The sequence below is a fragment of the Prionailurus viverrinus genome, chromosome B3 (assembly GCF_022837055.1).
Source record: "Prionailurus viverrinus isolate Anna chromosome B3, UM_Priviv_1.0, whole genome shotgun sequence".
NCBI classification, from domain to species: Eukaryota; Metazoa; Chordata; class Mammalia; order Carnivora; family Felidae; genus Prionailurus; species Prionailurus viverrinus.
In genome coordinates this window covers 80,498,288-80,521,439 of record NC_062566.1, presented here as the reverse complement: position 1 = coordinate 80,521,439, position 23,152 = coordinate 80,498,288, and the positions used below count along the sequence as shown (strand labels likewise).

The following is a 23,152-nucleotide window of genomic DNA, read 5'->3' as shown; positions in this document are numbered from 1 at the left end:
CTGTATTCCCCATTCTGTACCTCACTTCCCCATGACTACTTACTTATTTTATAACTAGAAGTTTTTACTTCATAATTTCCTTCCTCTTCCATGCCCCCCTCTCCTTTGGCATGGCAGCTACCAGTCCTCTGTATCTATGAGTCTGGATTTTGTTCTGTTTGTTTTGTTTTTTAGATTCCACATAAAAATGTAATCATATGGTATTTGTCTTTTTCCATCTAACTTATTTCACTTAGCAAAATCCCCTCAAGGTCCAGCCATGTTGTCGCAAATGGCAAGATTTCATTCTTTTTTTGTGGTTGGGTAGTATTCTTTTGAATGTATAAGTCACATGTTCTTCATCCAGTTCATCCATCAATGGACACTTAAGTTGCTTCCGTATCTTGGCTATTGTAAATAACGCTGCAGTGAGCATAGGGGAGCAAATATCTCTTTGAATTAGTATTTTTGTTTTCTTTAGATAGATATCCAGTAGTAGAATCACTAGATCATAGGGTAGCTCTATTTTTAATTTTTTTTAATATGTAATATATTGTCGAATTGGTTTCTTAAATTTTTTTTTTAATGTTTATTTTTTGAGACAGAGAGAGACAGAGCATGAACGGGGGAGGGTCAGAGGGAGGGAGACACAGAATCTGAAACAGGCTCCAGGCTCTGAGCTGTCAGCACAGAGCCTGATGTGGGGTTCAAACTCACGGACCGCGAGATTACAACCTGAGCCGAAGTCGGACGCTTAACCGACTGAGCCACCCAGGCGCCCCACAAATTGGTTTCTGTACAACACCCAGTGCTCATCCCAACAGGCGCCCTCCTCAATACCCATCACCCACCCTTCCCTCCCTCCCACCCCCCATCAACCCTCAGTTTGTTCTCAGTTTTTAAGAGTCTCTTATGTTTTGGCTCCCTCCCTCTCTAAACTTTTTTTTTTTTCCCTTCCCCTCCCCCATGGTCTTCTGTTAAGTTTCTCAGGATCACATAAGAGTGAAAACATATGGTATCTGTCTTTCTCTGTATGACTTATTTCACTTAGCATAACATTCTCCAGTTCCATCCACGTTGCTACAAAAGGCCATATTTCATTCTTTCTCATTGCCAAGTAGTATTCCATTGTGTATATAAACCACAATTTCTTTATCCATTCATCAGTTGATGGACTTCTAGGCTCTTTCCATAATTTGGCTATTGTTGAAAGTGCTGCTATAAACATTGGGGTACACGTGCCTCTATGCATCAGCGTTCCTGTATCCCTTAGGTAAATTCCTAGCAGTGCTATTGCTGGGTCATAGGGTAGATCTATTTTTAATTTGTTGAGGACCCTCCACCCTGTTTTCCAGAGCAGCTGCCCCAGTTTACGTTCCCACCAACAATGCGCATGGGTTTCCTTCTCTCCACATCCTTGCCAACACTCGTTATTTTCTTCTCTTTCTGATAATAATCATTTTGACAGGTGTAAGGTAATATCTCATTGTGGTTTTGATTTACTTCCTTGATATTTAGTGATGTTGTGCATCTTTTCATGTGTCTTGAAATATATCTGTTCAGATCCTCTGCCCATTTTTAATCAGATAGTTTTTTATTGAGTTATATGAGTTCTTTATATATTTTGGTTATTAGACCCTTTTCAGATACATGATTTGCAGATATCTTCTCCAATTCAGTATGTTCCCTTTTTGTTTTGCTGATGGGTTTCTTCAGTGTTTAGAGGCTTTTTAGTTTGATATAGTCCCACTTGTTTATTTTTGCTTTTGTTTCCCTTGCCTGAGGAGACATCTAAAAACCATTGCTAAGACCAATGTCAGGAAGCTTGATGCCTGTGTTTTCTTCTAGGAGTTTTATGGTTTCAGGCCATATGATCAAGCCTTTCATCCATTTCGAGTTGATTTTTGTATATGATACAAGATAGTGGTGCAGTTTCATTTGTTTACACATGGCTGTCCGGTTTTCACAACACCATTTATTAAAGAGACTATCCTTTCCCCATTGTATACTTTACCCTACTTTGTTATAAATTAATTGACCATATATGTATGGGTTATTTCTAGGCTCTCTGTTCTCTTAATCTTGATTTTTTATGCCAATACCACACTGTTTTAATTACTACATCTTTGTAGTATAGTATGAAACAGGGAGCAGGATATCTCCAGCTTTGTTCTTTCTCAAAATTGTTTTGGCTATTCAGTCTTTAGAATTTTAGAATTATTTGTTCTAGTTCTCTAACAAATGCTATTGGTATTTTGGTAGTGATTGCATTGAATCTGTACATTGCATTGGGTGATATAGGTATTGGTATTTTGGTAGCGATTGCATTGAATCTGTACATTGCATTGGGTGATAGAGACGTTTTAATGATATTAATTCAGTCTGTGAGCATGGAATATCTTTCCATTTATTTGTGTCTTCTTCTGTTGCTTTCGTTTGTGTTTTATAGTTTTCAGTATATAAGTCTTTTACCTCCTTGGTTAAATGTATTCCTAGGTATTTTTTTGATGTGATTATAAATGAGTTTTTTTTTTAATTTCTCTCTTTTTTTAATGTTTATTCATTTTTGAGAGAGAGAGAGAGACAGAGACAGAGTGTGGCCAGGGAGGGGCAGAGAAAGGGAGACACAGAATCCGAAGCAGGCTCCAGGCTCTGAACTGTCAGCACAAGCCTGACGCAGGCTTGAACTTGCCAACTGTGAGATCATGACCTGAGCCCAAGTTGGACACTTAACCGACTGAGCCACCCAGGCACCCCTTTATTTCTGTTTTTAATGGTTCATTATTAGTGTATAGAAACACGGATTTTTTTTAAAAAACATATTTTGTATTCTGCCATTTTCTGGTGACAGTTTTAATTCTTCCTTTCCAGTTTGTGTGCCAGTTATTTTTTTTTTTTTTTTTACCTAATTGCTGTGGCTAGGACTTCCAATACTTTGTTGAATAAAAGACAAAGGCATCTTTGTCTTGTTCCTGATCTTAGAGGAAAAGCTTTCACGTTTTCACCATGGAATATGATGCTCGTTTGTCATATATGACCTTTATTATCATATTGAGGTACCTTCCCTTTATACCTAGTTTGTTGAGAGGTTTTTATCATCAATGGGTGTTGAAGTTTGTTCAGATACTTTATCTACTGAAATAATCGTATAGTTTTTTTAATTTAATTTTTTTTTAAATTTACATCCAAATTAGTTAGCATATAGTGAAACAGTAATTTCAGGAGTAGATTCCTTAATGCCCCTTACCCATTTAGCCCATATCCCCTCCCACAGTCCCTCCAGTAACCCTCAGTTTGTTCTCCATATTTATGAGTCTCTTCTGTTTTGTCCCCCTCCCTGTTTTTATATTATTTTTGTTTCCCTTCCCTTATGTTTATCTGTTTTGTCTCTTAAAGTCCTCATATGAGTGAAGTCATATGATATTTGTCTTTCTCTGACTGACTAATTTCACTTAGCATAATACCCTCCAGTTCCATTCACATAGTGGCAAATGGCAACATTTCATTCTTTTTGATTGCCAAGTAATACTCCATTGTATATATATATACCACATCTTCTTTATCCATTCATCTATTGATGGACATTTGGGCTCTTTCCATACTTTGGCTATTGTTGATAGTGCTGCTATAAACATGGGGGTGTATGTGTCCCTTCAAAACAGCACACCTGTATCCCGTGGATAAATGCCTAGTAGTGCAATCGTAGGGTAGTTCTATTTTTAGTTTTTTGAGGAACCTCCATAGTGTTTTCCAGAGTGGCTGCACCAGCTTGCATTCCCACCAACAATGTGAAAGAGATCCTCTTTCTCTGCATCCTTGCCAAAATCTGTTGTTGCCTGAGTTGTTAATGTTAGCCATTCTGAGGGGTGTAAGGTGGTATCTCATTGTTGTTTTGATTTGTATTTCCCTGATGATGAGTGATGTTGAGCACTTTCTCACGTGTCGGTTGGCCATCTGGATGTCTTCTTGGAGAAGTGTCTCTTCATGTCTTTTGCCCATGTCTTCACTGGATTATTTGTTTTTTGGGTGTTGAGTTTGATAAGTTCTTTGTAGATTTTGGATACTAACCCTTTATCTGATATGTCATTTGCAAATATCTTCTCCCATTCTGTCGGTGCCTTTTAGTTTTGCTGATTGTTTCCTTCACTGTGCAGAAGCTTTTTATTTTGATGTCCCAGTAGTTCATTTTTGCTTTTGTTTCCCTTGCCTCCGAAGACGTGTTGAGTAAGAAGTTGCTGCAGCCAGGATTAAGGAGGTTTTTGCCTGCTTTCTCCTCTAGGATTTTGATGGCTTCCTGTCACACATTGAGCTCTTTCATCCATTTTGAGTTTATTTTTGTGTATGGTATAGGAAACTGGTCCAGATCCATTCTTGTGCATGTCGCTGTCCAGTTTTCTCAGCACTACTTGCTGAAGAGACTGTCTTTATTCCATTGGCTATTCTTTCCTGCTTTGTCAAAGATGAGTTGGCCATGTGTTTGTGGGTCCATTTCCGGGTTCTCTATTCTGTTCCATTGATCTGAGTGTCTGTTCTTGTGCCAGTACCATACTGTCTTGATGATTACAGCTTTGTAGTATAGCTTGAAGTCTGGGATTTTGAGGCCTCCAGATTTGGTTTTTCTTTTTCAAGATTGCTTTGGCTATTCAGGGTCTTTTCTGGTTCCATACAAATTTTAGCATTATTTGTTCCAGCTCTGTGAAGAATGCTGGTATTACTTTGATAGGGATTGCATTGAATATGTAGATTACTTTGGGAATAATCATATAATTTTTATCTTTTGTTAATATGTATCACATTGGTCAATTTATGGATATTGAACCATGTTTGTCTCCCTGGAATAAATCTCACTTAATCATGGTGTATGATTGTTTTTGTGTGTTGTTTTAACTCAGTTTATTGATATTTTGTTGAGGATTTTTGCATCTGGGTTTATTAGGGATATTGGCCTGTAATTTTCTTTCTTTTTTTTTTTAATGTTTATTTATTTTTGAGAGACAGGGGGGCAGACTGCAAGCAGAGGGAGGGGCAGAGAGAGAGGAAGACACAGAATCAGAAGCAGGCTCCAGGCTCTGAGTTGTTATCACAGGGCCTAATGCGGGGCTCGAACTCAAAAACCGTGAGATCATGACCTGAGCCCAAGTCAGTTGCTTAACTGACTGAGCCACCCAGACGCCCCTTTAATTTTCTTTTTTTTTGTGATGTCCTTGTTTGGTTGTGGTATGAGGATAAAACTGGCCTCATAAAATGAGTTTGAAAGTTTTTTCCTCTTCAATATATGGAAGAGTTTAAGAGGGATGGGTCTTAAGTATTCTTTCAGTGTTTGGGAGAATTCACGAATGAAGCTGTGTGGTCCTGGACTTTTGTTCATTGGGAGATTTTTGATTTTGGATTCAATCCCCTCACTAGTGATTGGTCCATTCAGATTTCTGTTTCTTCATGATTCAGTCTTGGAAGATTATAAATTTCTAGGAATTTATCCATTTCCTCTAGGTTGTATTTCTGTGGTATTGGTTGTAATGTGTTTTCTTTCTTTCTGACTTTGAGTTCTATCTTGTTTTTCTTATGTGTTTAGGTCATTTTTATCTTTTCAGAGAACCAGCTCTTAGTTTCATTGATCTCTTTTATTGTCTTTTTAGTCTCTATTTCATTTATTTCTGTTCTGATCTTTATTATTTCTTCCCTTCTACTAACTTTGGGTTTTGTCCTTTTTTTTTCTCTAGTTTGCCTAGGTATGAAATTAAATTGTTTACTTGAGATTTCTCTTTCCTTGAGGTAAACCTATATTGCTATGACCTTCCTTCTTAGAACCATTTTTGCTGCATTCCATAGATATTGGTATGTCATATTTCTGTTTTCATTTGCTTCTATGTATTTTTTTAATTTTTCCTTTAATTTTTCATTCACTTTGTAGGTATTTGGAAACATATTTAATCTCTGTGTATTTGTAGTTTTTCTAGTTTTCTTCTGGTAGTTGATTTCTAGTTTCATATTGTTGTGGTCTGAAATGATTTCAGTCTTGTTGAATTTAGTAAGACTTGTAAGACCTAACATGTGATCTATCCTGGAGAATGTTCCATGTACACTTGAGAAGAATATGTATTCTGCTCCTGTGGATGGAATGTTCTGAACAAATGAGTTAAGTCCATCTGGTCTAATCTGTCATTTAAGGCTGATCTTTCTTTATTAATTTTCTGTTGAAAGGTCCTGATATTTTAGCAGCTTGCTTGGTAGTAGCATCACCTCACTACAACCACCACAAAGTGTTAAATAAGTATTAATTTATGCTATACATAATTTAAATTAACATGAGTTTCTGCTATGTACCAGACACTACACTAGGCACTGGCAATACTTCAGTATATAACGTAGATACAGTCCCTGTTTTTACAGAGTTTCTGCATTAGTGAAGATATTTAAAACTAAACAGTGTGTTTCAAGTCAGTGTTATAAGTGGTATAATGGGGAAGTACAAGTGCATATGGCAGAGACTCCTTATTCACACTGGGTAGGTCAATGGTGGGGAGGCTTCTCAGGAAGAAGTGTCTAAAGTAAGACCTGAAAAATAAAAAGAAGTTAACCAGACCTATAAGAACAGGATTATGGCCCCATGCAAAGGAAAAACATGTGGAAAAGGCTAGCTCTGTGGCTAGAACTTAAAAGTAACAGGGGAATTATGGAGTGATCAGAAAGTTGAAGAAAGACTGGAAAACCCACTAATAAGTTTGGGCTTATGCTATGGCCAGTAAAGAGCCATAGAATATTTTAAGTAAGGAAGTAACATCTGATTAGATTTTTAGATCTTTTTGCTGCCTTATGAAGAATGGACTGGGAGGAAGGAATAGGGGTAAGAGGGAGATTGACGACTGGGGACCATCAGGGACCACCATAAACCAGGCTAGCAGTGATAGTAACATATAGAGCCATGCAGAGCAAGTTCTTCTCAGGAATAGCTCCAGGTCTGAAGTAAGTGAAATAGAGTAGCAGTGGGTACTAGAGTTTCTCTAGCTGCATCAGGAATGGACATTATCACTTTCACAGATGGCTTCTGTTAACTGCTATGCCCAGTTCTGATTCCATTCTAGTACCCTGGAAGAAATCAAATGAGACCCCTAGATACAAAATCGTGTACAGTATTATGATTTTCTTTACCTCTTTGGCCTTTGATGCTTCTCAGTTGTATCTTATTGGGATTTTAAGCATTACATCTTAGGTAGAGAGTATTGAATATTCTCTTTATGGTAAGTTTATGAAATTATATTTACAGGTTCAGAAAGTGCTTCTCCAGTCCATTCAGCTCTGGGATCCAGGTCACAGACGCCTTCTCCTTCCACACTGAATATAGATCACATGGAACAGAAAGATCTGCAGCTTGATGAGAAGCTCCACCATTCTGTTCTTCAGACGCCAGATGACCTAGGCAATATTTGGAAATTAGATATTTGCCATTTTTCCTTTCAGGGCATTAGTGTTAGGAGATCTTAATTTAGACATCTTAAACTTTTGATTAGATAGAGTATTATTATAAGTCTTTTGAACTTTTGTGAGTCTTTTGGAAATTTGTTACTTAACATTTTTTCTTGCTCTTAAAAATATTTATAGTCTAATATTTGTTTTATTATAGTTGACTACAGTCCTGGCATTAGTGATTGCATTATTTTTGTGTGTTAAATTATCATTTATTGATATTGTGCCATTTCCTAAAGCAGGAAGTATTTTTAAGTAAATGTTATAAGTGACTAGGAAACCTTAGAAACTGCAAGTTTGAATAAGTTATTTCTGCTGAGTCTTACATAATGTAACAAAGATCAGGATAAAACGTCATTTTGCAATTATGCCCAAGACAATGAATAATATAAAATACCAGTTTTCATTGGTGCTGCAGTACATTTACTCTCTATAACTTCTGGCCTTATAGTTTTAAGGTACTCATTCTCATAATATGTATTTATCTTGCAATTACATAACCCTTATGGTCTGATTTCTGGATTATTTTGGCCTTTTCTTTCCTCCTTTTGGCCTGCAGTTTTTAGTTCATCCTTGCTTTTAGTTTCTTTCCCCAACAGTGGGAAAAAATTTCTAACTTATAGAAAAGTTACAAGACTAGTAAAATGAATACACATTAAGCCTTTAGATGAATTCACCAGTTGTTAATATTTTACCACTTTATCTCTGAATCTACATACACATGTGCACAAAAACAACCCTGCCATCTCCCCCCCCCCCCTTTTATTTCCATGTAAGTTGGGGAGGATCAGAGGGAGAAGGAGAGAGAAAATCCCAAGCAGCCTCCACACCCAGAGCAGAGCCAGATGCATGGCTTGGTTGATATCACGACTCTGATATCATGACCTGAGCAGAAATCAAGAGTTGGAAGCTTAACTGACTGAGCCACCCAGGCGTGCCACTTTTCTTTCTTTCTTTCCTCCTTTCTTTCTTCTTTACTTCCTGCCTTCTTGCCTTTCTGTCTGTCTTTCTGTCTTTTTTCTGTCTTTCTCTGTTTCTTTCTTTCTTTCTGTCTGTCTTGAGCTATTTAGTAGTGAACTGCAAATTTTAGACCCTTTACACCTAAACACTTTAGTGTTTCCTGTATAACCACATTGTAATGGTCACATTCAGCATATTTAACATTGAAACATCACTGCAATTTTTTTTTAATGTTTGTTTATTTTTGAGAGAGACGGAGGGAGAGGAAGAGAGAGACAGAACATGAGTGGGGGAGAGGTAGAGAAAGAGAGGGAGACAAGAATCTGAAATAGGCTTCAGGCTCTGAGCTGTCAGCACAGAGCCCCAATGTGGGGCTCAAACTCAGGAATGGTGAGATCATGACCTGAGCTGAAGTTGGATGCTTAACTGACTGAACCACACAGGTGCCCCCATTACTGCAGTTTTTAATCCAAAGTCAAATTTCCCCAGTTGTTTCAGTAGGAATATCTTTTATAGCTACACCACACCACTACCAACCCAATTCAGGATTCAAAGGAGGATCACACATTGTTGCTGGCTTTGCAATTATTTAAAATTTTGTTTTTGAGAGGGATAAGTTAGAGACAAATCAGTTGATTTTTCACCATATTATGAAGGTTCCATAGAGTAGGGAGATATTAACAGTGATGGTTAAAACTACAGGTTTTTTTTTTTTCTTTTCTTTCAATGAACTTACACCAGATGGTTATTTTTTATTATTATGAAAGACTAGTAACTTTTTTTATAATACAGTCATTGTACACTTTATGTAGAAAGAGAAAAAAAGTTAAACATTAGGCATAAAGGATGTGCATATATTAAGAATGAACTTGTAAATTATGAGTACATTGAGAATTTATCAAGTAGGAATAATCTTAGTAATGATTTCGCCTTTTCTGTTATATACACTGAATAGAATAATGGGTGTTTTTTAAGTTGGAGGAGACCTATAATGATATTTAGCTAAACCATCTATTTCATAGTGAGAAGTATGGCATTAGGTTATTAAATAATTTGTATGACATCACATAATTAATAACAGTAATATCCCTTTTAATGCTAAGCCTGATTTAGTTTTGAAATATAGAAATACATTTCTTTGGAAGTTTTAAGTACAAAGAAATACGCTTATGAAGACTTCCTACAAGATCTGCTCTCAGCCTGCGATCTTCTATTAATTTGATGATACAACCTGAAGTAGTCATTTGATAAAGAGAGAGTATATACTTACACATATGATCTTTATGTCAACCATATACTTCTATCAGCATCATTTCCTCCTTAGATAAATCCTAGTACAAGTTCCATTGAATAAGTAATTATTGCCATAATATGGAATCACGAACTGGTGAGGTTTTGATCTTATTAGGAAAAAATAACACTAGTGCCTATTGACATTTTTAAAATTTGCTTTTATAGATATTTAAGATTGTTACTTTGGCTCTTTCTTGTCTTTGTGATTCTTTAGAAAAATTACTAACACCAACGTACTGGTTTATTTTATAGAAATCAGTGAATTTCCATCTGAATGTTGTAGTGTGATGGCAGGGGGTACACTCACAGGATGGCACGCTGATGTTGCTACTGTAATGTGGCGAAGAATGCTAGGCATTTTGGGAGATGTCAACGCTATTATGGATCCTGAAATACATGCCCAAGTTTTTGATTACCTCTGTGAGCTTTGGCAAAATCTAGCTAAGGTAAAAAAAAAAAAAAAAAAAAAAAAAAGATAAGAAAAAAAGAAAACTGTTAAGAATTCGTAGAAGCCTTAGACCACATTGCCCCCCCCCCCCCCAACCTCCTTACTATAAACTAGTTCCTGGCAGGGTAAAGTCACTGAACCATGTTTAAATATATAGTTAGTGATAGAAATTGGACTTGAACTCAAGTTTAAGCTAAAACAAACTGGAAGAACAGTTTTCATATATTTGTTGCATTTTATTTGAAAATTACAGATTAGAGATAATCTTGGCATTTCAACTGATAACCTGACCTCCCCTTCACCACCAGTTTTGATACCTCCACTGAGAATTCTTACACCTTGGCTTTTCAAGGTAAGCTTAATATATAAAAATTATAATTTAAAAGTTTCATTTAATAAATACACATGTAATCTGTTTTAAACATTTGATTCTTTAACTTTTGCATAGTTTTCTAGAACACTTGGTTTGTGACTTGTCATTCATTACGGGTTATATAGAGAGGAAAACGGGCATAGCATAATTATTATACTGGTGCATCATTTTTATTTAATAAAACAAAAGTGAATATAGAAAATTATGTTTTAATTGTATTTAAGTGAAGTATAAATCTCGAATTTGTATCAAAGAATATGCTGTGTACTTCCATTGTTTTAGTTTTTAAGTATATTTATTTTAAGAGAGAAAGCGTGAGCAGGGGAGGGGCAGAGACAGAGGAAGAGAGAGGGAGAGAGAGAGAATCCCAAGCAGGCTCCATGCTATCAGCACAGAGCCCGATGTGGGGTTCGATCTCACAAACCATGAGATCATGCCCTGAGCCAAAACCAAGAGTCAGATGTTTAACCAGCTGAGCCACCCAGGCACCCCTACTTTTGAAGTTTTAATTTTTTTAAGTGTCATTTGATACGTTTGGTGCATTTTCCTAAATGAAACAGTGTGTGGTTATTCATAACCTATGTTGTATCATTTTTAAATTTTTTTTTTCAACGTTTATTTATTTTTGGGACAGAGAGAGACAGAGCATGAATGGGGGAGGGGCAGAGAGAGAGGGAGACACAGAATCGGAAACAGGCTCCAGACTCTGAGCCATCAGCCCAGAGCCTGACGCGGGGCTCGAACTCCCGGACCGCGAGATCGTGACCTGGCTGAAGTCGGACGCTTAACCGACTGCGCCACCCAGGTGCCCCTATGTTGTATCATTTTAATGATAACAATAGTTTCAGTAATCCTGATATTTCAATTCATTAAGAAATTGGGCCAACATAAAAATAAATGAAAGCAAATATATTGCTTGCTGTATCTCTTTAACAGTATTTGAGTATTAAAATCAACATCTTTAAATTGTAGGCAACCATGTTGACTGATAAATATAAACAAGGTAAATTACACGCTTACAAACTTATTTGTAATACAATGAAAAGAAGACAAGATGTTTCTCCAAATAGAGATTTTCTAACACATTTCTACAATATAATGCATTGTGGATTACTTCATATTGATCAGGTAAATATATACTTTATAACCAATTGCTTTATAAGTTTATCTTTGATTCTTGATTATTTAACTCTTTTAAGGTCTAGAATTAAAAATAATGTCTTATGTAGTCATTTATTTATAAGTTTCTTTGATTTTGTAACCTCATTTGTTCTTAAGACGTAGTTGAAAAGCTGTTATGTTAGGGGATTGACTTGATTATTAAATGTGTCTTTCCTAAACATAGTTGAAAAGCTATTAATTAGGGGATTGATTTGATTATTAAATGTATCTTTCCTCTAATGTAACAACTAGTTTGCTTCTTTAAAGTATTAAACCATCTTTTGCTTAGACTGACTACATCTTATTTTAATGTCCTAATGTACTTATTCTTGGGTGTTTTGTAATTGTTACTTAATAATTGGCACTAGAGGCATGTGGATATGCTCATCTAGTAGTGAAATAGAGGATTTTTCTTCTCTAAGAGCTAGCCCATCACATTTTCTTATTTCCATAGATTGTATTAGCACAGTGACAATTATATTGACTTGGCGTTTGTATCAATATAATCATTACATTAGAAAGTCAAAAATTTGACTGTAGAACATTATTTCAAGGGTCTTGATCCTGGTCATAAAACTGGAAAAAAAAAAAAAACAGAAACAATCACAAAAAACTATGGGAGATTGTAAGTCATAGTAATGAAACATTTTTATCATAATGTGGTTAAATTTCACTTGCAGTTGATTTAAAGAACATTAAATTAATATTGAAAGAAGTAGTTATATCTCTCCTCCTGAAAAGTGAAAATACTACCTGCATTAATTTGAAATAATTACAGTGTTCTACCTTATAAACATGTCTCAAACAAAATGACGATCTTAGTTATTGACAAAGAGACCTTTTAAGATAAATCAGATTGAGTAATACAGTGTAAAACACTGCATCCTCATGGTGAATTCCAAAGGCTGGATATTTGTCATCAAAGGACTTCAGCTGATCTAATAAAGAGAATATCTCCAGTTGCCACATAATAGGTTATGCAGTTTTAAAGATCAGAGATATCATATGGAAGCAAATAGATGAGAGGAGGAACTACTCTGCAGTTCAGTTTTATAACACTTGAGCCTTATATTTTCAACCCCCTGAAGCAAAAAGCCTTCCATCTTGCTGTCTAGTGTGAAGAAAAAAAAAAAAAAATGCTGTATTGATGTCAGTTAAACAAATATGTTTTAAGTTTATTTTGCTTTCACAGTATAATACCAAGCATGGATTATTTAGAAGAATTAAAATTAGTCTTTCCAGTTAGGCAGTTTATAGTAATTGCCTGTTTTATTATTTCATATGTTATCTATTTTTAAGGGTATTGATTAGCTGATACCCAAGATTAATTTATGATATTCTTTTCCCCTTCTTTTCTTACTTCTAAGGATATTGTCAATACAATCATCAAGCACTGCTCACCTCAGTTTTTTTCACTTGGTTTGCCTGGTGCCACAATGCTTATTATGGATTTTATTGTAGCAGCTGGTAGAGTGGCTTCTTCAGCTTTTCTCAATGTAAGTTTTTATTTCCTGTTCTTTATAATATAACAGACTGTGGTTAAATAGGCTCAACTAACAAAACAACAGAGAAGGAGCCCTTGTTAGTAAATTTAACAAGCTGATGATCAGGAAAACTTACAGTTTAATTGAAATTGCTTTTATTTTTTTAAGTAAAATTTGAAGTATAAGAAAGTACTAAAATTAGTTGATGGAATTGACACAGGAGCTATAAAAATGGATTAAAATCTGATAAAACAAAATTTAAAATTGAAGAAGTCTATGGAAACAAGTAGAGGCAGGGAAGAAACTAAAGAAAGGGCAGTGGGCCATAGCAAAAGAGAAGAAACAGATGAGATAATCCAGAAATATGCTCTAGGAGTAAACTCTAAACTCTGAAAAGTATGTGAGGATTTTTCATAACAGTTACGGAACTATGGAGACAATGCCAAGTAACTGGTATAGTTGGAACACGTCCATATTTATGTAGCAGAGGTAAACTAAAGAGGAAGACAGTAGCTGGTTTATAGTGCTAGAGAGGTTAGATTTTATCCTCAGGAAAGAATGAGCAAACATTGAGGGATTTTACTCAAGGAGTGGCATGATCAAATTTACTATGAAAACAATTACTGTTCAGTAGACCAATTATTCTAGATGACTAGTCAGCACGTTTCCTGCACTTCTTTAAGGTTGTGCAGGAGAGTGGCACCTGGGTGGCTCAGTTGGTTGAGTGTCCGACTTCAGCTCAAGTCATGATCTCACTTTATGAGTTTAAGCCCCACATTGGGCTTTACATTGACAGCACGGAGCCTGCTTTAGATTCTCTGTCTCCCTCTCTCTCTCTCTCTCTCTGCCCCTCCCCATCAAAAATAAACATTAAAAAATTAAAAAAAAAAGATTCTGCAAGAGAATTAAACCCTGATGTCCTTAGGAATCCATTTTATGTGATTAAATTTACCTCCTGTGCATCTAGAAGGATACTAGTTCTGTAACATCCTTGGGAAGTTTTTTAAAAATAGTTATTTTCTGTTTGTGTGGTTCATATGAGGAACACTTGTTGAGAAAAACTGCATAGGAAAACAAATCATTACAGGAATCAAACCTGACACCTCATCTCTACTGTAAGTTTAAGGTCAGTCTTTTCCTCTGGATGATGTTGAAGATGCATAGTCTAAATCTTCCTCTTTGGATTCCATTTTAGATCCCATACACATCATCTTCCTTCCCTTAATGGGAAGCCCCTTTTCTCCCTCTGCCAGGCAGTTTACAAAATAACTAATTAGGTTTTACCTTTATTAATTATAGTCACATTATAAGTATGCTCCCGTTATATCCACATACTTGAACATTCTCAGTTACCTTACCCAACTTTCAACAAAAACCCTTAGCTAATCTCTTTTTTTAAATTAAATATTGCGTTTTTTATCAGTTTCATTTTTATAACTAATTTTTTTTTATTTAGAGACTTTAATTTTTTAAGTAATCTCTACACCCAATGAGGGGCTTGAATTTATAACCCCAAGATCAAGAGTCACATGTTCTACTGACTGAGCCAGCCAGGTATACCTACAGATAATTTTAAATTGGGATGGTGGCGGGGCGCCTGGGTGGCGCAGTTGGTTAAGCGTCCGACTTCAGCCAGGTCACGATCTCGCGGTCCGTGAGTTCGAGCCCCGCGTCGGGCTCTGGGCTGATGGCTCGGAGCCTGGAGCCTGTTTCCGATTCTGTGTCTCCCTCTCTCTCTGCCCCTCCCCTGTTCATGCTCTGTCTCTCTCTGTCCCAAAAATAAATAAACGTTGAAAAAAAAAAAATTTTTTTTAAAAATTGGGATGGTGGCTACAAGCTTGCCCTACCCCTTTATGGTATTGTCTTTTATCTGCAAATAAGGATTTTTTTAAAACATGGAAATGAGTTGTTTTGTTGATAATCATAATAGTACCACTCCATTGCCTCTATTAAAACAATTAGAAACATAAGGAGATCCTGTGGAAGATAGGGTCTTGTTTTATGTAAATAGAAGGATTATGTTTCTAGCAAATTTTTAAAGCATTTTTTTGGTATTATTAAACATATAATTCAATTCATAGATATTTTAGTAAACAAAGAAATATATTAGTAAGTGGGTGTTGGTGGGCGTGCAAGAAGGTAGAAGAAGAAAAAGAAATGTTCAGTGCTGGGGCACCTAAGTGGCTCAGTCGGTTAAGCGTCTTACTCTTGGTTTTGGCTCACATCCTCATCTCATGGTTTCATGAGTTCGAGCCCCAAGTCGGACTCCACACTGACAGCACAGAGACTGCTTCAGATTCTCTGTCTCCCACTCTCTCTGCCCCTCTGCCACCCCCACTGTCTCTGTCTCTCAAAATAAGTAAACTTTTAAACAAAGAAAGAAATGTTCAGTGCTGATACTTCAGAAATGGCTTAATATATATATAGCTAAGAAAAAGAGGAAAAGTTACCTTCATCTGCAGGCCAACCATAAATTCTTACTTTGTTTTTAGTTAAGTACTATAGGCAATGCTTTTTTCACTTGGCATAATATTATAAAAACTGTCTAGTGCCTATTTCTTGAAGATACAATTAATGTTTTTATCCTTAGTTACTTTTATCCTTAGGTAGTAACAAATATAATCTAGTGACATTGAGTCAGTCATCTGCTCATTAGTACACTATGTTTTGGTGTGTGAATTGTCTTTAAAATGAAAGTATGTATATTTTTTCTCAAAATTAGAGTAAATTTATGCTGTCAGCTAAGCTATATTCTTATTTGCAGTCCCATTAAGTGTGGCTGATTTCTGCTTAATTTGCTGTTCTTAAGGAGAGCTCTGCATTTACTGAGAATAGCAGTAGTTTATGTGCAAAGTATAGGTGAAAACCTCAACCTTTTTGTGTTGCTCCCTTCGTTTTTAATTGTGTCTTATGCTCTCACTTCTCTTTGTACTGTGGTTAGGTCATGAAGTAATTTTCTGGTAATTTAATGACATAGTCAAATACATTTTAAAGATTTAAAAAATCTGATACATAGGCACCAAGAGTGGAAGCACAAGTTCTTCTGGGATCCTTGGTTTGTTTTCCTAACTTATATTGTGAACTCCCTGCTCTCCATCCCAACATTCCTGATATTGCCATGTCTCAGTTTACAGATGTTAAGGTAAGAAATCAGTTGCGAATTTTTAGTATTTAAATGACTTTTTAAGTAATGTATGTTTGATAAAATTTGTGTTCTTTTCCTTTAGAAATCCACATAATCGTTAAAGAACATTAGCCAGCCATACCCATCAGACACAAAGCTAGAAGGTCTGTTAGGAGCATAGCCTTTTTTGTGTTGATAACTTCTTTGGAAATGTTTTCTCATTATTGAATCCATTCATATGCCAATATCATAGGATTCTTTTATTCGCTCACTGAACATTTATTGAAACATCCTATGAGACAGATAGTAGGCTACTTCTAAGGCTCCTAAGATTGAGATGGTACTAAACCTGCAAATTTGACTCTCTCTCTCTCTCTCTCTCTCTCTCTCTCTCTCTCTCTCTTTCTCTCTCTCTCTCTCTCTCTCTCTCTCTCTCTCTCTCGTAATTTCCCAATGTGATGTATCAAACAATGTAATGGAAATATTCTGTTTTGCTGTAGGAAAGTGTGGAATTGGGGTGGGGATCTTATGTATCTGAGGCCTCATAGCTCCTCAGAAGTCATGCTGATAATTTTTTTTTTTTAACTTTGGTTTTCTCTGAAAGTTTTTCAATCCAGTTTTTGTCAGGAGTTCTGCATGTATTTTTCATGCCACCCATATTTCTCTTTACAACATTTATAACATCTATAATTACTTATTTAGTGTTTAGTTTATACTTCAGACAAACACCACAGTAGGTCCTATTTACCTAGTAAAAGGTCCTATTTACTGCTGTATCCTCAGAGTTTAACAGGCTGCTTGGCATCTGGGACTCCTGAAACATTTGTTAAACAAGTGACTTTCAGTTACACATAAAATTGCGTTAGGTCAGTGCAGATTTACAATGACAATTAATAAAAACTATACCTTTGGTCTTCAGAGATGTCATATTTTTGGTTTCTTCTATTTTCAGAAGATCCTGAAGGTCAGGGATAGGTAGTAGTTTTTAAGTTTGTTAGGGATTAGCCTAGCTTACTACATATGATCTGCATTTCAGAGTGGACTTGTTCACTTCTGGCCATTGTATATAGGTAGTAATGGCTGAAATGATTAAAAAAATCAAACTTTGGGGAAGGGGTATTTCCAAAATAAAAGCTAATTCTGTTAATGATGAAGAAAGCAAAAAGCCTAAGAAAATGATAATTATTCTCATTCAGAAAAGTGAAGATTTAAGGGAAAGTCACATGCCACAGTGGTCATATGTAGTTTTCACATTTTCACTGAAAACCACTCCCCGCGTACTCTAAACTGCAACCATATAGCCACATGGGACATACAATGCTGTTTTTCGATTCTGCGCCTTTGAAAACCCATTTCTTTCTGCCTAAAACATCATTATATAGACCTGGTTTCTTCTTCTTGTCTCTCTTAATCACTCAAACATAATCTTTGACCTTGATCATTTGTCAAAATCCTATTTACCTAAGACCCTTTTGTGAAGTCTTCTGTGACTTTCTGAAGTTAAAGTTAAGATACTGTTGTCTTAACCATCTGTTTCTTTCCAGCATTTAAGACAGGATCTAAGACATAGAAAGCTCTTGGGCTTAAATGGATACCTTTCAAGTATCTATTAATTGCCAGCCACTGGGCTAGATGCTAAGTTTACAAAGTAGTTTACTCCTCTTAAGGAGCTTACAATCTGTGTAGCTGATAAGTGCTTTTTGAATATATGAATGAATGAATGATTATTTTTGAAAAAAAGGAACAAATAGATTCTTAATCATCAAACCTAATGTCATTCTTGTTTTCCTTTCCTTAGCCACTATAGTACTGGTCCAGTGTTGATGTTCCTGACTTCCGAAATCTCTTCAATTTTGACTTATGTTGCACAGATCTATCTTGATTTTCTTCTTGCTTCTCTAAATATTCTGTGACTCCTTAATAGACTAGTTTTCTTTCCCTGCTTGCTAAACATAAACTTGTTACAAGATCCTCTTTAGATAATGATTTTCTCTTTGTTCTGCCTTTTGAATGTTTTATTCATTTACATAATTTTAACTATTATTTAGCACTTATCCCCAAACTCACATATTATCATGTTTTACAAATTATCAAAAAGAAGAAGCTTGCTTTTAAATGAATATTTCTCAGAGTTTTGAAACGATGTTCATACTTTTGAGCAATTAAATCTTTTTTCATTATAGTGAGCTTTTTATTACTCTTCTAATCAGGAAAAAAGGATTCTTTTTTCGAACATATGTATTTGGTTATAAATTTCAGAAATAATTTGTTTTAATTTGTTTGTGCTGCTCTAACAAGATACTACCAAAAAAAAAAAAAATAGTACCGACTGGGTTGCTTATAAATGACATAAATTTATTCCTCATAGTTCTGATGGCTGAGATGTCCAAGATCAAGGCTCCAGCAAAGTTGTATTCTGGTGAGGGCTCTCTCGCTGGTTTATAGCTGGCACCTTCTCACTGTGTCTTCACAGAGTAGAAGGAGTTAGAGAGTTCTGTGGTGGTCTCTTTTATAAGAGCATTAATTCCATTCATAAAGTCTCCATCCTCATGACCTAATAAGCACCTACTAATGCCATCATCTTTGGGGGTTAGGATTTTAACATAAGAATTTGGGGGGGGACATAAACATTCAGACCATACCATTGTTTTATTTATTTAGCTAATTTTATGAATAATATTAGACTGTATTAAAAGTATATGGGTGAGAACAAAGACTTTTATTTCCTTGTTGTATCCCTAGCACCTGGCACAGTGTCTGGGCTCATAGTGGCCATTTAATAAATACTTGTTGAATGGATGAATGAATGAAATTTTAGTCATTACCATTATTTTTTCCTTTATTCTAGGAACTTATAATCAAAACTGTATTAAGCTCAGCAAGAGATGAGCCCTCTGGCCCTGCACGGTAGGTCAGATATCCTTAAGACTTGACATAACTATTCTGTTTTTGGAATCTTATTGTAGAAGTTGATTGAATTATTCAGCAGTCCAGATTGTTTCAAATACACAAAAGCTGTTTTGAATTATAAATCTAAATTATTTATATTATTAAATACTTACTCTTTTCATGATTTGAATACAAACCTTCCTTCATTAATAAAATCCTAGGGGCACCTGGGTAGCTCGTTCAGTTAACCATTTCACTTTGGTTCAGGTCATGATCTCGCGGTTTGTGAGTTCGAGGCCTGCATCGGGCTCTGTGCTGACAGCTCTGAGCCTGAAGTCTGCTTCAGATTCTGTGTCTCCCTCTCTCTGCTTCTCTCTCTCTCTCAAAAATAAGTAAACATTAAAAAAAAAAAAATCTTAAAAAAATAAAATCCTGGTCACCTTGTTCAGTGTCTTTACCTTCTATATCTAAAATGATTTAATTTTATTCAAGTACATTTTGCTTTCCCTTCAGATTTTATTTGTCACTATCTCTTATGCAATACTTTGTAATGTACTAGTAATTACCCAATGAATATTTTTAAAGTTGAATTCAAAGGAAATATTTTTAATGTAGAAAAAAATAGGAAAATTTATAAATATTTTATCAGGGTATTTTTTAAAAATAGAATATAAAAAGACTTTAGAATGTTTTCCCTTCTAAACATCTTGTTAAGAAGTGAAAACTGTCATTTTCTCTGTTTTACTAGACCTTTCCAGAAAGATGGAGATTTAAGTCAGCAGGATACCAATAACACACCATGTTCCTTCTTTTCTCAAAAATATCATTAATTTATATTTTCTATTTCTTGAAGGTAATTCTAATACTATGTAATTAGCCTCAGTAGTAGTCTGTGTTTACTACTGTTCTGACCTACATGTCTGGAATGCTTCCTCTTTTCCTAACATCTGCACATTTTTTTGACCCAAGGTTCTAAAAAATATGGATTATGGCTTTGACCATTTGGATTCTAATTGCAATTTAAACCTTTTAACAGCAACTAGAATTAATGTAAAATGAGCAGTTTGCTTAAATGAGACATAGCTCTAGCCTTTAATGCAGTTGGATATTTTTCTTAATAGCCAAGTTTAACTAGAAACAAATCTCTTTGAATAAATTCTTCTTTTACATTAGTTTCATTTTAATACTGGATAACTACTCCAGAAAATGACGTTGTCTTTCCATTATTCCCATATTTTCATTTCTGGTAGCCTTAACCCCAAATGTGATTATTATCAATATTATTTCTTTAACATTTGCTATGCTAATGATTAATAATGATAACCTTTTAAGTTTATAAGGATTTTCCTGTCAAATTGTTCCACTTAATCCTCATCACAATTCTAAGAAATTACTGGAATCATTATTCTTCCAACTTTACTAGCAAAAAACTGATGGCTTAGAAAACTAACATTTATTCTGTGCTAGGCACTGTTCTGAACACCTTATTACCTCATTTAATCTTTGCAACATTTCTAGTACATATGTGCAGTTTTTATCTGATTTTTTTTATAGATGGGAGCCCAGAGAATTTAAATAATCTGCCCTATCATCCAGAAATGGCAGACCCATGATTGCAACTCTGGCATTTTGTCTTCAGAGCCGTATCAGATATATAAGTAATAAGTGACAGAACCAGATTTGAACTTCGAGCTTCAGATCCTAGATCTTCTGCCTTTTTTTTTTTTCTTTTTTAAACTGTGTTGCCTCTCAAGTGAAAGAACATTGAAGCCTAAAACATAGCTGCCCAGAAGTAGACTTGGGAATCATTAACACATTAGCTTGTCTTGAGAGTATAGGGAAATCCCAAAAGTTGAATGTAAGTATTTTCTAAACTTGCTTTCCTTTCAGGAATGTGAGGTGTTAGAAGACCCCCAAATCTGACCAGGAGCACAGACTTGAGCCATACTGGGACTAGTCTAAATTATTTGAATATCTTGAAGAATGTAGGAAACACACAAACATACACACACCCACACATGCACACACAAATTTGATCTTACCCCTCAATTATAAAAATGTCTGTTAAGCATTTTACTTCTGGTCTGTGTTAATTAGCTGCATTCATGGAGTTTATTATTACTCTAGGATTACAGTGCTTCCCACTGCTAAACCTGAAACTTGGTTATTTAGATCTAGAATATTTATAGGTGGGCAACAGTAGGGAAGAAATAAAGCAGTAGACTTCGCTTAGAAGACTTTATGGTAGTTTTTTTTTTTAATGTTTATTTACTTTTTTGAGATAGTGTGCAGGTGGGGAAGAGGTAGAGAGAGACAGGATCTGAAGCAGACCCTGCGCTAAGAGCAGAGAGCCCAGTGTGAGACTCGAACCCACAAACCTGATCATGACCTGAACTGAGATCTGACACTCAACTGACTGAGCCATCCAGGCATCCTTTGGTACTTTTGATAGTAAATAATTTATTAGCATTAACACTGTGATAAACTGAAAGAAGACACTTAACTTCTGATCATCTGTGTTCAGGAAGAAAACAATTTCTGCATTGAATTGTTCTGAAATTTAGCATTCTACTGAAAAAATGTTAAGAATATCATCATGGGGAGGGGGACACCTGGGTGGCTCACTCAGTTAAGCATCCGACTCTTGATGTCGGCTAAGGTCATGATCTCAGGGTTGTGAGATCGAGCCCTGTGTCAGGCTCCATGTTCTGCACAGATCTTGCTTGGGATTCTCTCTCTCCCTCTCTCTCTGCCCCTACCCCACTTGTGTGTGCGTGCTCTTGCTTGCTCTCTCAAAATAAATGAATAAACTTTAAAAAAAGAGAAAAGAATGTCCGTATCAGGACATGCCAAGTATAGCAGAATACTAGAATGAGTTGACATTTTTAAGGAGTTGAGGGAACCAATATGTGCTTCATCAGAAGCTTATACTTGAAACACTAATGGAATTTTTACTGATTCTTTTACTGATTCTGATCATCTAATAAGTCCCTTCAAGCTGAGACTCAGTTGAAGTAGGGAAATGAAGTTTCACAAGACATTAGGGGATAGAAAAAATTATGCAAATTCTGTTTCTTTTGGAATCTCTTTATAAAACATGAATTTTATTTGTATTGCCAATTTGTTTTAAAGAATTTATAGCTGGCTATGTTAGATTTAAGAGTTATGAAAATAATCTTTGACCCAGCAGCTTCATGTTTTCGCTGAAGTTCATTTGGTGCTGTCAACAAAATCACACTTTCCTTTTTTGAAAGCAGGTTACATATTTGTTTGGGACGCTTTATGGCAATATCAATTTATTAACATAGGTTTGTTAGAAAGATCCTGTGTGTTATCCCCTCCTATGAGATTGTTAGCAAATTATATTTGAAAATTAGGCTTTTAGTTTGGAGCCCTGTGCTTTCCTCCTACTTTCTCTTGCTAAGAAGTGCTAATATACAGAGTAAAAATTGATTCATTTAAACAGTGCATGTTCTTTCTAGGATGGTTTGTTTTGGTATTTTGGTTGGGGTGGTGGTTTCATTTCATTTCAAGTCTCATGCACTTTTATTTATATCATTGTTGGTTGCCTTTTTTGCAGATGTGTAGCACTGTGCAGTTTAGGTATTTGGATTTGTGAAGAACTAGTCCATGAGTCTCATCATCCTCAAATTAAGGAAGCTCTGAATGTAATTTGTGTTTCCTTAAAGGTAAAAAAAAAGAACCTATTTAGTGGAATATATTGATATAGAATGCATGACTTTTTCTCCAAGTGTTTATTATATCTTATGTCTTTATAGGATAAGACATTTATTAAATGTTACATTTTATTCATTTATTAACACATTATTTCCTTGATCTTGACTTCTTCCTTGAGTGGTCCTACTCTTGAATGTAAGGGTATTGTGGTGATCACCAATTTTATCTCAGCTTTTTATGTCATTTAATTTGTAAGGTCATTTATATTTTCCTAAACATTATTTTTGTAAGTTACTCTT

General features: G+C 35.4%; 1 protein-coding gene across 10 annotated transcripts in view; it reads left to right on the top strand.

Moving 5' to 3' along the window:
• Nucleotides 1-23,152, top strand: part of RALGAPA1 (Ral GTPase activating protein catalytic subunit alpha 1) — a 273,838-nt gene that overhangs the window by 125,362 nt on the left and 125,324 nt on the right. For 9 of the 10 annotated variants that reach the window (XR_007152890.1, XM_047862172.1, XM_047862180.1 and 6 more), the window contains 8 exons: nt 7,244-7,396; nt 9,949-10,142; nt 10,398-10,496; nt 11,490-11,645; nt 13,046-13,174; nt 16,179-16,304; nt 19,135-19,193; nt 22,756-22,864. Coding sequence is in view for 9 of the 10 variants with exons in the window: in XM_047862172.1 (XP_047718128.1) it covers nt 7,244-7,396; nt 9,949-10,142; nt 10,398-10,496; nt 11,490-11,645; nt 13,046-13,174; nt 16,179-16,304; nt 19,135-19,193; nt 22,756-22,864 (1,025 nt within the window). In the remaining variant the exon portion in view is untranslated. The remainder of the gene's footprint in view (nt 1-7,243; nt 7,397-9,948; nt 10,143-10,397; nt 10,497-11,489; nt 11,646-13,045; nt 13,175-16,178; nt 16,305-19,134; nt 19,194-22,755; nt 22,865-23,152) is intronic. The other variant, XM_047862177.1, reaches the window with a different exon arrangement.